This window comes from Crocodylus porosus, unplaced genomic scaffold, assembly GCF_001723895.1.
Source record: "Crocodylus porosus isolate Cpor-Errol unplaced genomic scaffold, CroPor_comp1, whole genome shotgun sequence".
NCBI lineage: Eukaryota > Metazoa > Chordata > Crocodylia > Crocodylidae > Crocodylus > Crocodylus porosus.
Genome location: NW_017728906.1, coordinates 162,856,408 through 162,873,677, shown reverse-complemented (window position 1 = coordinate 162,873,677; position 17,270 = coordinate 162,856,408). Strand labels below are relative to the sequence as shown.

Here is a 17,270-nt window from a genome sequence, read left to right as displayed (position 1 = left end):
TATGAAAGCCATAGACAAACATGCATTTGGGCACTCTAAATTCTATTCAAATTTGGAATGCTTCAAGATTTAAGTGCTTCACTGCTATAGAGACGTGCAGGCTTCCCCCGTTCCCCTACAGCTTCAAAGTCATCAAAATGGGGCATGATAGGAGGCTCCTCAGTCCTGCAGCATCCCACAGTGCTCTGACTATTCCTGTTGGAGGTTTTGGGGGTAAGAGTAGAGTGGGATGGACAGTCAATGAGCACTCTCTGGTGTGTTCAGCTGTCTTTAGGAACTTCTCCTAGAAGCATGTAAGATGTGCCTGAGGGCTAGACAGAAGGATGCCGTGCATGTTGCTTAGCCTCCAGAACTTCAGGAGGGTGCTAAGGAAACCTGAGTATGCAGGAGAGTGCTCACTGGCTGTCTGCCACTTTGTCCTTCTCTGCCAATGGTGGGGGAGTTAGCAGAGCATTGTGGGATACCAGAGGACCACTGGAATGTATAGAGGTTTCAGGAAGTGCTTCAAAAGGAAACATTTCAGGGAAGTTCCTTATTTTTGAGAATCTTTTTTTAAGCATTTCTTTGACCATGCATGCCTGTACCCTCACTGTTTGGAGCACTTCAGAGGTGTTTGAAATGTTTCAAACAACCCTTCCATCTAGGGTAGTGGTTCTCAACAGGGGTGCTGCAGCACACTGAGAGCCCATGAGACCTTTTTAGGGGTTCTGCAGCACGGGCATCGCTGCTACTACGATCACATGGGACTGCTTTGTGTACCTTGTGCACAGCCAGGTCAGGAAAGGCGTACACTCCTGCCTGCATTAGGGTTATTTATTAAGTCTAAAGCAGGCAGGAGCCCCTGGTCCTGCTGCAGCTGTTTCCAGTCCAATCCTGCACAGTGTCTCATAGAAACAGAGATGCACAGGATGGTTCTATCTGCCCTACATGCTTTTGTGTACAAGAGATGCTGTGTAGGGTCAGACCAGGAAAGGCTGTAGCAAGACCGGGTGCTCCTGCCTGTTTTAGTCTTACCAGATAACCTTAGCATAGGCAGGAACACAAGGTCATACCACAACCCTTCCTGATCTTGCTGTGCACAATGCACAAGAGACAGTTCCACCTGGCTACGCTGGTGGCAACAGCAAAACCCTGGCTGAGAACCACTGAGGTAGGTTTAGGCATAGGCCACAGTGATTTTCAATTGGGGTACTGCTGCTCTACAATGAATCTTTGAGGGGTGGCCTGAATCTAAAAAAGTTGAGAACCACTGGCCTAGGGCCTAAGTGGTTGCATTTATTACGTGGTATGCATATGTGTAGATTTTACCCCTTCATGTTTAAATGTGTGCATTATATAATAAATTATTTACCAAGTATATGTTTGATGACAGGTGTTCATAAAATGGAACAATAGCTGTATTGACACAAATCCCAGAGGTCAATTAGAGTAAAGATTATTCTTTTGTATTTGAATATAGATGCTTTTTATAGTAAAGAATATTGCAGCACGTCTGTTTTATGCTAAAACAAACACTTAGGATACATGGCATCTTAAACAATCTTGCAAAAAATGGGTCAGTTGTATAAAAGTTTTTAAAAACGTCAAGGATGTATTTCTATGTGGTTACAATTTTGTGTGTATTATTCTATGTGCTATATTTGAGCATCCAGCAGCTCCATTCTGCCACATTTTTTTGTGATGCCCAGGGTGAAACCTGTAATCTTGGCATGCACGAAGAATGAATATGCATCCCAAACTTCCTGCATAGGTTGTGCTGCAAAAAAAAGAAAATAGTAAGGTCTACTGAGTTAAGACTTAGCTACCTAAAATCTTTTACTTGTTTATGTTTTTTCTTCTAGAACAAGGATCCAAAAATGGCTCGAGTTGCACTGGAATCTCTGTACAGACTACTCTGGGTTTACATGATTAGAATTAAATGTGAAAGCAATACAGCTACCCAAAGGTAAGGTTCTGCAATTGTAATTGAAACCAGGCCTCTCTGCTATGGATATTTCCAATGCAGAGGTCCAGTGCCTCCACTGAGTTCCCTTGACCTAGAAGTATTTCCAGTGTCAAATAAGGACACATCCAGATGAACACAATAACATTTTCTTTTGTGACATTAATAATTGCACTCCTGCTTTTTACAAGAGCTTATACTTTTGAAAATAGACAGCAAGACTTTGCTTCTGCAAATAGTAGAAACTGGAAGAGCATGTGTCAGCATTTGGATTGTGGATCTGGTGGCGTGGTAACAAAATTATATTAATTCAGTCAAACTTATAAACAAAAAAAATAGAGAAAGTTTTCACTGTATCTTTTAATTTGGAAGAGTTTTCATACTGTGGGCTTTTTGAACAGGACCAAGATTTTGTAGGCACATTTTGTGATAATTAAACAAGAAGATTCACCACCATTCCTACAAGGAAGAGAACAGTGCCTGATGCTTGTTTTTTTCTTTTCTTTCAGTCGTCTTATTACTATTGTTACAACACTTTTCCCCAAAGGATCCCGGGGCGTGGTGCCAAGGGATATGCCTCTAAACATCTTTGTGAAAATTATACAGTTCATTGCACAGGTATGGAAAAGATCTGTGTTTCCAAATAATGAATAATTTATTTTCCTAGTAAATTATTAAAGGGAAATTAAACCTTGTATTATCTCACTTAATTCAGTCCCATTATTGATAAACTTCTTTTATGGTAAAGGAAGGAATGGTAAAATTGTGGGGTAAGCTGGGCAAAAATTTTCTAATTGGCACTTTTAATTTACTTTTCAATTCTTTGAAAAATTCTAAGATCATTTTCAGTTCAAATGATTTTTCTTGAATTTCCAGTGTACCAGAGACTCCATTGATCACTCATCTCTAATTGTTCACTAAGAACTAGAAATAACGTGGCATATTTTGATATGACACTGGGATAAATAAAATATTACACAGGGCAGTGGAGTTGCACTAGTGTAAAAACTTAAGTGAGAAGAAAAATCTGAGACTGTGTGACAGTATGTGATCTTAGGGCACCTATACATGTTCCAGACACATGTTCTGATGCATACTAATTAAGTCCGCATGCTCCAACAGCCTTGGTATCTCATATATTCAGCATCCCCAGGCTTCAAAATGGTGAGGGGGTGCTCTAACTAAAGCTTGTTCAACAAATTTTAATTAAAGTGCCCCCATCACCATTTTGAAGCATAGGACACTGAATATATGAGATGCTATAGGCACTTTAACTAGAGCATATCCCAAGGGGCACTCTAATTTTTAATTAAATAAATTTAATAAAGCTCCGTCCCCCACCCTGGAGCACATGTAAAGATGCCCATGCCCCAGGCTCAGGGGCACATAATTTTTGTTAATACAAATGGGAGCTATGCACCTAAACTCCCTACTCATCAGTAGAAGCCTAGCTTCCTCTGTTGCTCCAGTTCAGAGTAATGTCTCTGTTAAGAAAAGCACTTCAGCACATGTTTGTTGAATAGGAATGAATTTATGCATAAATTCTTTGTTGAACTGGGACTTCTGTGCACAGATTCCTATTTTATAAAATAGCATGTTAATAGAGTGATTGATCAAGTGAGCCTGAAATAATTAAAAGCCACATTTTAGAACTGTTCTTCTATTTAGATATGTACATTAAGCATACAGAATTACAAAAGCATTTAATATCCAGAAACTTCCATTTTAGGTACCTTCAGAGTTGCTTGGCACTGTTCAAAATTTAGACCCAACATGGAATTAAGCATATTTTTGAAAATCTGGCCCTATATAAATTTAAATAAAACTGATTATATCCTGCTTCAATACTGCCATTGCCTTTGAGGAATTAAGAAGCAATAACTAGATTTATATGATTTGTAAATTTTTTTTTTGTCTTTAGGAGCGCTTAGATTTTGCAATGAAAGAAATTATCTTTGACTTCCTTTGTGTTGGAAAGCCAGCAAAAGCTTTCAGTCTCAATCCAGAGGTATGATGTATATCAACACTCTTACAGTTTTTGGTTTTATTGTATTATGGCTTATTCATTTTGTGTACATTTATAGGTATGGTTTTACTTCCATCTAAGGTTAATGGCAAAATATTGGACCTGATGCACTGGCAAAGTAAATCTATGTACCTGTGTTATAATAAAATTAACAGAACTGTCACACTGTTGAACATTTGTCTAGTGTGTCTCCTGAGTGATGATTACCAAATGTAAAGTTGAGAAACAAGAATAAAATTGTGGACCACATTGGCTTATCATCGTTCTGCTTTTGTTATATTTAAGAACTAAAATAATTTTACTTATAAAAATTAAACACCCTGAACAATCCAAGCACATTTCAGAAATTAATTTGACTGAAATGGAGTAAATAATTAAAATTAAAAAATCCAAGGAGCCTAAGAAATAGGTTAGCAAAATAAAAATACAAGCCAAAATAGGAAGTGAAACATGCACAAGTGCAAATAGACATGTACCATGGTACCCACATAGAACTCTCCCCACCCCCCAGCTTCAGCCTGATTCTTTATGGACTTAAGGGTTAGTTTTTGCATTTTGCATTAAATAGTTAGTGGCAAGGGCATAACAAGAAGGGATGCAGTGGTGTGGATGCATTTCCTCCTTTCTGGAGGGAGCAGCAGCCACGGACTTTTTTCTAAGTCCCTGAATCAGGTAAGAATTCTCCCCTCTCTTCCTTTCTGTGATCAGTTATACCTCCCCTCCCTATCATTCCCTTGCTACCTCTGTGCCTATATGTCCCGAGGGCAGAGGTGGGGGAAGGCTCCAGAGCCACTCCTACCCATTCCAGGAGTACTCCTTGGCAAGGTTTATCAAAGAGGCCATCCTTAACAGACTAGCTGACAGCAATATCCTGGCAGATACACAGCACAGGTTTGTTGTGGGTAGGTCTTGCTTGACCAATCTCATTTCCTTTTACGACCATGTGACCTATCACCTGGACAAGGGGGAAGAGATTGATGTTGTATATCTTGATTTTAAAAAAGCCTTTGATCCGGTATCCCATGATCATCTCTTGGCAAAACCGGCTAACTGTAGCCTCAACCTCACCACAATCCACTGGCTGGGGAACTGGTTCCATGGTAAGACGCAGAGGGTGGTGGTTGATAGAACCCAATCGTCTTGGTGCACAGTCACCTGTGGGGTCCCTCAAGGCTCTGTCCCAGGGCCTATACTGTTTAACATCTTCATCAATGATGTGGATATTGGGGTCAGAAGTGGACTGGCCAAGTTTACTGACAGCACTGAACTCTGGGGTAAAGCATCCACACCTGAGGACAGGAGGGTGATCCAGGTAAATCTTGACAGGCTCATGCAATGGGCAGATGAGAACCTGATGGTGTTCAACACCGAAAAATGCAAGGTTCTCCACCTTAGGAGGAAAAAACTGCAGCATGCTTATAGGCTCAGTAGTGCTACGTTGGTTAGCACTACAGATGAAAGGGACTTGGGGATCATGATTAACCACATGGTAAACATGAGCCTTCAGTGTGATGCTTGAGATAGTGAAGAGGAGAGCCATGCATGTGATCAGAGGTCAGGAAAATAGACCTTATGAAGAGAGGCTGAGAGCCATGGGACTCTTCAGCCTAGAAAAGTGCAAGCTTAGGGGTGATCTGGTGCCACCTATAAGTTTAACAGAGGTGCTTATCAGGATCTGGGGGAACGTCTGTTCACCAGAGCGCCCCAAGGGATGACAAGATCAAACCGTCACAAACTCCACTGCGACCAATTCAGGCTGGACATAAGAAAGAACTTTTTTATTGTCTGAGCCCCCAAGGTTTGGAATAGACGGCCACCGGAGGCAGTTCAAGCACCCACTTTGAATGCCTTCAAGACACATTTGGATGCTTATCTTGCTGGGATCCTATGATCCCTGCTGACTTCCTGACCATGGGGAGGGGGATGGACTCAGTGATCCTCTGGTGTCCCTTCCAGCCTAAATGTCTATGAAATCGATGAAGGTGGGCTTGGCTGGGGACAGAGGCAGCAGTTGGTAGATTCCTCTTCCCTGCCTGATCCCCCCAGGTGTTCCCTTCCAGCCCTGGAGCAGGCACAGGGGAAGGTAACCCACTCAGTGCCACCACAACTGCCGCTGCCTATGGCCAAGCGTGGCTCCACATGCAGCCCAATTATAATGGGGCAGGGGTGGCTCTGGAGAATCCTCTCACTCCCACCCCTGGGTCAGCTGGAGATAGTGGGGACACCAGCAGCAGTGGGCAGAGAAGGGGGAAATGTTGCGGAGGAGGAAGACAGGGGATGTGGCAATGTGCATGGAGAAGAAGGAAGATTCTTACCTGATTGCAGGACTTAAAAAAGACCCTGGTTGCTACTCCCACAATGCAGTCTGCCTGCCCCAGGGCATGAGAGGGGGAAGTTGGAAGCAAGGGGTGCAGGAATTCCTGCAGCATGAGGTGTCGCTCCCACACCCTCCACCCCTTTACAAAATCCACCTGTGGTCATAGATAAAATGTATAAGCAGTATTGGAGGCAGGAGCCATAATGCAGGGCTCCTTCCTGAGGTTAGAGCTGTGGTTTTTGGGTGAGCAGATACTGAGTCTTAAATATCTATTAGGATCTGGACAGAAATACTTTGGAATGCCCTTCCACAAAGTTGACGCCACTGAGGCCATAGTATCATGTTAGTACTGGAAGTGAGCTTTTTGCCCAGGTGCCTAAAGTATATAGATCATTTAAGCTGCTCGGGAGTGGGAGCGGGTGTTTTCATTAGAATGGCTTCTGAACAGCCACTTTAATTAAAATAGCTCACTGTCTTGTGCACTAAACCCCTGTGTGTTTCAAAATGGCTGTGGGATGCTTTATAGCTCATTCAACAAGGTTTAAATAAAGTGCCCCCATGGCCATTTTGAAATGCATGGCAGCTTAATACATGTGATGGTGAGGCAATGCTGGAGCATTTTAATTAGAATGATATGTTCTAATTAGAATGTGAACAAGCACATCTATAGGTACCTTTAGGTTTTCCATCTGGATGTGTACAGTTTTGGCATGGCCTTTTCAAATTTCCTATAGAGCATGGTTAGCCATATGGTCTTCTGAGGAATTTACTTTCTTTTTATGTGCGCACTGAAAGAAACAGTAGTCAGCTGCAGGGCTATAAAAGAAACATTATTACGTTCCAACTGAAAGCATATATACAAAGAAATATACATAAAGAGCTATATAGAGTTATAAAGGAAAGGCATTTCAAGTGAACCTGGATTGATTTTTCTTTCAATGCAGGTGTGATTTTTCTTTCAGGGCAGGTGTGAATTATCTCTGAAACTTTTGGGACAATTTTAATTAAAAGTCTCACACTTGGCCTATGTATCAAAATGACAAAATAATGTAGAAAAGTAGGCCACTCACATTATTATATTTTAAATAACAAAACAGCAAAATACATGTTGTAAATTAGTTTGTTACTTAAAGTTGGAGTTATTTTGCATCTATAATGGTCCAGGAAATATGTGAGAGGCATGGATTTTTGTGGTTCATATCGTGTTTTGGTTTTTATTAGACCAACTGCACTGTTGGGAAAGATTTTTACAAAGTTATTTAGAGAAAAAACAATTTTTTAGTTCTTTAGAAAAAAGTTCTGTTAAACGTATTTTAACCATGCTGGGAAGATCAATTTTAATTTTTAATTTTCAATATGTTTTTATTGTCTAAAGTACATATAATGCACTGTACTAGATTTTACCGATTTATTATAGCACAACTACAACAAACGTTTTGTAATTATCACCACTCAAAGTCTTTTTGTAACAAATGTACAAAGCAGTGCTAACCTCCTATATCAGGGGTTGGCAATTTATTTTATCAGGCCCATGGAGCCAGAGGGGGGTTTGGCCATGCTCTGGTAGTAGAGCCAGGCAGAGTTTGGCCATGTTCTGGTGGCAGAAGTTTTGCTCGCAGGCTGAGTTATGGGGAAAAGCCATGGTGGTGGCAGTGGCCTGTTTGGAAGCACCAGCCCATCCTGTACCTAAACTGGAATTTTGTGGCCTACCACTTATTGCCAACTATTATCCTATACAATTTTGGCAAATGGAAATATCTATATTTGTTATTAGGTTTAATATAGCAAAATTTTATTTCTGACAAATGTCATTTCAGTATGTAACAAGCATATTTTTTCATGATACTCATTCACATTCTTAAATTCACAGAGAATGAATATTGGTCTGAGAGCTTTCTTGGTAATTGCTGATAGCTTACAGCAAAAAGATGGTGAACCTCCAATGCCAGTTACTGGAGCTGTCCTTCCTTCTGGAAACACTCTCAGAGTGAAGAAAACTTACTTGAGCAAAACCCTGACAGAGGAGGAAGCTAAAATGATAGGTCAGTAACAGGCACGTGCCATAATAAAAAATGTGCAATGTTAAGGCAATGTGAAAACTTGCAGAATGACTAGAATCAGCATGTATAGAAATCTTAAGTGAATTAGTAGAATATTTTCATATAGTTAAGTATTTATGTATTTGCTTTATTTTACCATGTATACTTAAAGAAATACATTCTTTAGACTGATTAATACTATTAACTGAAATTTAAGTTTCTTGTAACATACTGCATAATATATTCAGTAAATATATTTAGATATAGCAGTGGTGGGTATTCCAACAGTTATTAGTATTTTATAGGTTTAACCTAAGACTCATATGTAGATAGATATTGTTTTGAATGCTGAATATCTAGGTTTATTTAGCGTCTCTGCTACAGTGAAATAGCTGAATGAAATAACTGCACTCAGATATCTAACAATTTAAGAAACATCACAGATTCCAATGTCAAACTGGAAAAAACCCTTTTGAAAAGCATTCACTGTGTATTGTAAACCAGTGATCCACGTTCCTATGGGCTATAGAAGAAAGGAGCATAAGAAGTGCCATGCTTGCTCATACCAATGGTCCATCTGATCCAGTAGCCTATCTCCAATGGTAGCAAGTAGCAGATACTAAAGTATCAAGTAGCAGATTGCTAAAGCAGATACTTTAGAGGAAGACTATGTACAGGGCATGTCTAGAGCAGTGGTCCTCAACCTTTTTTGTACCAGGACCCATTTGTAAACATTGATGGGCAGTGCCAGCCCAGTGCCCCTCACTCCCGACCTGCTGCCCCCCATTCTCAGGCCCCAGGCCCCCAGTGTGTGAGCCAAGGGGGGGTACTTTGTGGGGCATTGGGGGGCACCAAGCAGCCCCTTGCAAGCTGGAACTCTGCCAGCCTACCAGGGAAAAGTCACGGTTTTCCATGTTTTTCTCCTTTAAAGGAGAATCCATTTTTTAAGTTTGTTGATCCATTTTAGGGGTGTACTTGGTAGCTGTGTTGGTCTGAGACAAAAAGACATAAAAAGTGCTAGAACCCTTGGTTCCAAAATGATACCTTTTATTAGGCCAGCTGGAAAATGGCAAGAAAATTGTCCTTTTCTACAAGCTTTCAGGATCAAAGTCCCTTCATCAGACTCTGGGAAAAGTGTAGATGGTACCAGATGGTAAAAAGTCCCCATAGGTAGAAATAAACTTCATTTCTGCATAGAGGGAGCTGAAGATGAAAATCTGTCCCTCTGGGTCCATGAGAGTATCTTTGTGAGCTGTGCTGAGTAGCTCTTTGATGTGTTGATCAGGTAGAATTCCTTCCCTGGAGGTGTCAGATGGCAAGCAAGGAGGTAAAAAACTTTCTTGTTGTTCTGCAATGAAGTTTAAAATCCAAAATCAGCTAAAATTTGGCATATTCCATGTTTCAGGGGTGTATTTGGTACTTGTTGGTCTGAGGCAAAAAGACATAAAAAAACTAGAACTCTTGGTTCCAAAATTATACCTTTTATTAGACCAACTGGAAGTTTGTTTAGGACCCTTTCATATATTCTCATGACCCACTTTTGGGTTGTGACTAACAGGTTGAGAAACACTGATCTAGAACAATCCATCCCCTCTCATACCTTCCCTGATACCAACCATCATTGGTTTTGATCAGGGCTGTCCAACTTTTAAGCCCCCACAGGCCACACCAGCAAGGGCCACATGCTGCATGAATGCTCCCCTCTCCCTCTGCCTCCAATACTCTACAGCAGGAAGCAGCAGCAAGAGGAGGGAGAGGGAGCCCGGAGACCCCAGCTGCAACAGTTATACAGCAGCAGTCACATGAGACCCAAGGGGCTGGAATTTAACTTCTCATAGACTGTATGCAGCCCACAGGCCAACAGCTTGGACAGCCCTGCTTTAGATAATCATGAAAGTAAGGCTGACATAAAATAAGGTCCAATCCTATAATCACTTACTATTAAGTACAAGTAATATAAAACTCTGCTAGATTATTTATATGTTTTTGTTTGTTTCCTTCACTACCTTGGAATTTAGATCATATCAAGGATTTTGAAAGTTGGGGTTATTTTGGAGTTCTGAACCTACACAGGCTTTATCCAGTAGAAAGAGAAATGGCTGGAGAAAAGCATATAAAGAGATACCTCTTCCTTGGTGATGACAGAGAACTTTTCTTTGGATACTTCAGAAATGTCAGCTTAAAATGAGAAAGTAGATTGTATTTTCCAGTTTAACAGAGGCAAAATTTGTTTAATTTTTTATTTCTTAAATTATTTTATATGCTGCTGTATCACAGTATGAGACATAGTGTATGTAATACAAAATAACTAGACCTAGTTCCATACTAAGAAGGCACATCTACTTGTGCACGTTACTGCAGAGCTGACTAATTAGCTCTGCAGTAATGCGTCACACTAACTGCAGCACAACTAGGCCACAATAAACTAATTAACTCCACTGTGGGATAGTACTGCCTGACACAAGTACTATCCTATGCTGGAGTTTAGTGCACCAAAATGCATGTGCAGAAGCAGACCTGGGCTGGTGGGGCATGGGGGTGCTACAGTGTGAGGTTTGCCTGACAGCTAGTCTGCACTGTAGCACCCTCATGCCCCAGCTGGCCCCTCTGCAGCACAGTGAGCCAGGGCAGAGCAGCTCCAAACTGGCAGGCTGGCCCCCTAGGCTTCCTGCCAGCCAGGGCCAAGCTGCCCCAGCTCAATGTGCTATGTTCTGGGTGCACATGTAAATGCTGCACCTGGGAGCAATAAACTCTGATGGGAATAGCACAGGAGTTTATTTTGGTGCATTGATAGCACATGTAGATGCACCCACAGAGTATTCTGGGAGGTAATTCAAACTTTTATTAATTGTTAATTTTAAAAGCTAGCCGCTGGCTTAGAGCCTTTATTTTTATCAGTTTTTAGTGGCTAAAATATACAAAACTTTCTGAGCTATGGAATAGAATTATTTCATATCCAGATTTTATTTAACCATTTAAGGATGGATTTGGGCCACCTTTCTACATGTTGTATAAGTTCCTTTCTGCATGACTTAGTAAGGCACTACACACTATGGTCATGTACAGATGTTCAGTTTCTACTGGGAGAATCACCATTCTCCTGGTAAAAGCCAAAAGTGTGCAGATGTCCAAGCAAAATGAAGCAAAATTGTTGATACAGGAGAAAAATAACCTGATAACCAGATAGAAATCACTCAGAATGTCAGTACACTTTTTTTCTGGCCAGGGGAAAAGCTCCTGTGCCTTCTTGATACTGGTCACAATGTTTGGAGAAGTCATAGGAACAGCGCTCCTGCCCCTCCCATAGAGTGAGAGTGAAAGGGAGGAGCAGACACCAGCTGCCCACCTCTCTTGCTTCCCACACCAGAATTCTTGCTGTAAGAAGTGAGCAGTGCCTTTGCCCTGCCATTCTCTTCTATCAGCTGTCAAGCACTGAGCCAAGTGCAGGCAGCAGCACTTTCCCTTGTCCGCTTCTACTTGCCCTCATCCCTGGCACTCAGCTGTGTAGCAAGGGTGGCAATTTAAAAGTCAGGTGTAAGGAGACTTTCCATGAGCTTGGTTTCTACCTGACTGGCTTCCCTATGGCCTGCCCCCCACCAATCAGCTGAGCAGCATGGTGAGGAGAGGGCAAGGGAAAGCTAGCTGGACTGGGAAATAGACTTGGGGAAGCTCTCCCTGTAATAGTGGAGTTAAGCCCCAGCCCAGTCCTCACACTGGAGTCCCAGGTATGTATAGTGGGCAGGGGGCTTTGCCCCACTGCTCCAGTCTCCTGGGAACAGGAGGATTGAAGTAGCCCACACTTTCCTCAGACCACAACGACCCCAGTCAGGGGGAAGGCACAAGGAGCAGGGAAGAAGGGGCAGTTGCAGACTGAACATCTGTGCTGTTCCCTCTCCTTGGAGTCATTTCTAGCGGTGGAAATGGCCATCTGGGTGCCGCACTTCAAGAGGGATGTGGACAACATGGAGAGGGTCCAGAAGAGGGCCACTCGCATGATCAGGGGCAGCAGGGCAGGCCCTACGAGGAGAGGCTATGGGACCTGACAAGAGAAGGCTGAAGGGGATCTAGTGGCCTGTTACAAACTAGTCAGAGGGGACCAGCAGGCATTGGGGGAGTCCCTGTTCCCCCGAGTGCTGCTAGGAGTGACTAGGAATAACGGTCACAAGCTGGCAGAGGGTAGATTCAGACTAGACATCATGAGGCACTGCTTCACTGTCAGGGCGGCTAGGATCTGGAACCAACTTCCAAGAGAAGTGGTGCAGGCTCCTACCCTGGAGGTTTTTAAGAGGAGGTTAGATGAACACCTTGCTGGTGTCGTTTGACCCCAGTACTTTCCTGCCATGGCAGGGGATTGGACTTGATGATCTGCTCAGGTCCCTTCCGACCCTAGAAACTATGGAACTATTTGTACACAACCAATGAGATGCTGAATTAGAATGAAATAGCTGAGGCTAATTGGTCATATCACGATTAAAATTGTTATACATATATATTTACACTGCTTGAATAACTATGTTCTTCTTTAAAATGTCTGTATCTGTTAATATTCTGTTCTTTTAAAAATGTAACTTTAATGAATATTGTTACAGGTATGTCATTATATTATTCTCAAGTAAGAAAAGCTGTGGACAACATACTGAGGCACCTTGATAAGGAAGTGGGGCGATGCATGATGTTAACAAATATACAGATGTTGAACAAGGAACCTGAAGATATGATCACGTGAGTGTTAAAATAAAATCCTGTTTGACTAAAACATAAAAGTTCTGTTTTATTTCTTTCAAACCTTTCTGCAGTCCTGTCTTAGCTGTCACCAAGATAAAGTGCAACAAGAACAGTTTGTTTATGTATACTTGAAATACCTTCTGCCAGAGTCACTGATATTTGTGTACCACAAGGAAGATGAGGGCTGCTCTTTCTTAGAAAATGTATCTTTGTTTTTCTGGATTTCAGCATTTGTTTGTAGTGCAGGACTTATACTGGCTCCCCCCTAAATAGCTAGAATTACATCAGAATCTTGTTAATGGGAAGGTGTTACGGGGGAAAAAAGGAAAACTAGGGAGTCAGGCCAATAGAGGAGACCTATAGCAATGAGACTGGGCTGGAAATCTGTAGATTTTGCTGGCTTTAATAAGTTGTTAGACAAGATGGTGAATTTCCTGCACTACAGTAGATGGCAAACCAACTATCTAATTGCTTGAAATCCAACAATTATGACTGTGCTTAATTTTTGTTTCAAAATTCCTCTTGTCTGCCTAATGGTTTTTTTGCTCTGTATGCCTACATTAGCTTGTAAGCTCTTCAGGTCTTCTTTCATTTTCCTTAAATGCTATGTGCGGTATGTTACTATAATCATATTTATATTTCAGCTTGAAAAGTTATGCTGGATGTATTCTTTCATGGAGTCAAAATGGTCTCTGATGTTCATAGCCATTTCATTTGAGCATTTAGAGTATCTGAACTTTCTAGGGAAAAAAAAGGGTTTTGAAATTCACACTTTCTTTCCAAGAGGTAATTGCTTAGTCAAAACCTATGAAGTCAGACTGTAGTGTGCAAAATACAGAAAAAGATTTGATTTTTCTTGTACATTTCCTTTATTTGATTAAAATACCAGCCCAAGCCAGGCCACCCTGTCTCTTGTTAAGAAGGGGTACAAAAATTAAGGTTAGGATGTTGGTGAATGTTCTTCATGAAAAAAATGCAAACAGGTAAGTTTGACACAAAGGCCCAGGTATATTAATTAGCAATATGTTCTTGTTGTGCCCTGTGTTTAAATGAAATAAAGCCAACCTAGAGTTCTAAAACAACATTACAACTCCTCAGGAAGCACATATGTGAGAACACATTTGCCTTATTTCAGATGCTTAATTTATAGTCTTAATCCAAAATCATGTTGATCTGAAAAGCACTAGATATAGGTGGGATGTTATTATTAGTCACATTTTAAAATAACCAAAATGCTAATACTATGTATATTTTTAATAAACCTCCATGCTTCCATGACCTGATATATAATGCCTATGTTATATTTATTTAATTCTTACTTTATTCACACAGTTGTAAGTTTTCCTGAAATTATGTACTACTTATGAGTTCTTAGCTGTTAGTTTTAGTACATATATAATTTTATAAATTTTATTTAAGTTTTAAAACTGACATGGCCAGTATAACATTTATAAGAAGTCTAATATTAATCACTAAACTAAACATTTTAAATCCATTTTAGGAGAAACAAATAGGGCATTTGTACATATGGTCGCACTGCAGCGCTGCGTGCTTTTAAAAGTGCTTTTAAAAGTGCTGAGGCACATGCAGTTGTATAAGCAGCAAAATGCATGTCAGCTCTGAGAAAATGGCGGTGGCATGCTTTTGAACACCTTAAAGGTGTTTTGGTTCAATAGCGCACAGCCACCATTTTCTGTTTGTTGACATGCATTATAAAACTGCATTCGATGTATCACAGTGCACATCCACTCTCATGCAGAGCAGACACGATTAATCAAGTCTGCTCTGACCCACCAGATCTCCAGTGCCTCACAGGACAAAAAGGTATGTGTATAAATGCTTATTATGTATCAGAAGGGATCACAAGTGGCTGAACTATCCTCAGACATGGCTTTTTGTAATATCTGATTCTTTTATTAGTAATTAGTATTTAGTATTTATTTGATAGCATTAGTAATACCACTAACTGTAACGACTGCCTCTGCAAACACTTATTAGTGGATATAGTATTTTCTATTATGACAATTCCCATTAAAATCATTGAAAGAAGAGAGATTTCCTTACTCCATATTTTGGGTCTTAGATTTACCTATAAATAATAAGTAGATTTTTACATAGTAGTAAACTATATGCCTGGTCTTAGATTGACACCCACTTTCAACCTAGAGACTTCTTTTCTGAGTGTCCTAAAGTTTTCTACAGTTAAAAAAACACCTTTCTACTCTGATTTTAGATACCATATTTTCTCACAGACCACATGCTCCCAAGTAAGACACATAAGTTGCCTGGAGGAAAGAAAGAGTGAACAAAAAAAGAGTTATGGCTGCATAGAGCAAGGAAAGAGCCAATTGCCCATCAAGACTGACGGGGGTTGCAGGTGGGGACAGAGGCCTGTATCTGGCCTCCCTCAGCCCCCACCTTTGGGGCCAGGCCTGCTACCCCTTTTCCCCCCTCTGCCGGAGGGCCAGCCCCCCTGCCCCACCGCCACCATTTTGGGTCCAGGTGCACCCCCCCACACACACCCTGCCCACTGCTGTTTTGGGGTGGGTCCACTTCCTCTTCCCCATCCATCTGGCCTGCATCTGCCTGCCTCCCTTTCCCATGAATGATGTGGCGGGATGCAGACAGAGTGCCACCATCCAGCACCCCATGCCACCACTGCATCCAGGGAGCAGGGGGTGGGGGATAAGGCCAGCACTGCTGGCCTCACCACCCCCCCCCCCGCTTTGTCTGCTCCTTCTCCACCACTCACCCCTTTGCCCCTTCCCCTCTGTCCCCACCATCATGGCAGCATCCAAGCCAGCTTTTCCCCCACAGCACACTGGGCCTGGGCCTGGGCCCGGGCCCATTGCCCTCAACATTGTGCTGCTGCCATGGGTCCAACCCTGTTTCCCACCCACCTTGTGCTGCCATCACCTCCTCCACAGAGCGGGGGTGGGGGCCAAGGCCAGTTTTGCTGGCCTCAGCACTCCCCATCCACTTTGTCCCTGCCATCATGGCAATGCTCTGCTGTGGTGCCGCTGCCACCTGCAGTCTGAACGCTCTTGGAGCACTCCAATTGGCTGCCAAGAGAGCCAGTCAGAGTGCAAATAAGGAGTTATGGACAGACAGACACACAGACGGACAGACTAAGGCTTTAATAATATTTTAATGTTATTTAAATAATATTCTGTTGTCTACATAGAAACATTGTCCTTACAGCTAAAAGTAACTGTGTTCAGAATCCATCACATAGATTTTTGAGACAGCCAAAAAGATCACTGGAGAGCCATGTGATAAGACATTCCTGGAAATTAAAAATCTGGTATGTTGTGTCTACAAAACACCAAGTAGCCGAGGCGTGGTCTAAACTTGAGTTTCTGGTTTGGTCCTTTTGTGGTGGGTCTTTGAGCAACTGCTGAACCACTAGAACAGTTCAAAGACTTTATATTTATAAGTATTTTTACATTTGCCCTCATTGGGAGTATCCAGACGAGCGTGCACCCTGTGATATGCTGCAAGAGGCACGTGCAGGAATGAAAAAATGTTCATTGTGCTGCAAATTTGCAGTGTGGGGCAAAATTAGACTCATGGATATCCAGGGGTAAAAAAAATCAGTAGAGGAAAAAAGCAGGGCAGGGCACAGTCCAAGACCATGCCTAGAATGAACTGGAGGCTGGGTCCTCCACAGAGATGCTCTGGTACCCAGCCAGAGCACCTCTATCGTTGACCCTCACCACAGTGCTGAAGCACACTGGCTGCCTGTGCAGGGCAGGTAGCATGCCAGCCGCATGGAGCTGGACCCAGGCTGCTGTCGGTAAGTAGGAGGTAGGGGAGCCAGAAGAGGAGGTGGGGATCATGGAGGGACTGCCACTGGCCCCGCCCACTCCCCCAGACCCCTAATGGCTGCGCCACCCTACCCCATTCCCTGCCTGCACCCTAAGCCTCCCTGATCACTACCCCACCTGGCCCCATCCCCCATCTGCCCCCTGAGATCCCCCATCACTGCTCCACCCAGCCCCAGCATCCCTGCAATTAAAAACAAAAAAAAGGCCGCACTCACCAGCAGTAGCAGCTGCCGTCAGGGTCACTGGGGCCTGTGGCAGAGCCCCCCCCATGCAGCACGGGGCCCAGGTGGCAGCTGCAGTGGTCCCTGATGCCTGACAGTGCGGGGAGCTACTTGGAGACCTGCCAACACCGCCCACATCCGCCCAATGGTGCAGTAGCAGTGTGGGCACAAGG

General features: G+C 42.5%; 1 protein-coding gene across 8 annotated transcripts in view; it reads left to right on the top strand.

The window, feature by feature from the left end:
* FRY (FRY microtubule binding protein) overlaps positions 1 to 17,270 on the top strand; it is a 379,103-nt gene that overhangs the window by 181,671 nt on the left and 180,162 nt on the right. For all 8 annotated transcript variants that reach the window (XM_019530102.1, XM_019530097.1, XM_019530098.1 and 5 more), the window contains 5 exons: positions 1,842 to 1,945; positions 2,452 to 2,560; positions 3,864 to 3,950; positions 8,156 to 8,327; positions 12,914 to 13,046. In XM_019530102.1, coding sequence (XP_019385647.1) covers positions 1,842 to 1,945; positions 2,452 to 2,560; positions 3,864 to 3,950; positions 8,156 to 8,327; positions 12,914 to 13,046 — 605 coding nt within the window. The remainder of the gene's footprint in view (positions 1 to 1,841; positions 1,946 to 2,451; positions 2,561 to 3,863; positions 3,951 to 8,155; positions 8,328 to 12,913; positions 13,047 to 17,270) is intronic.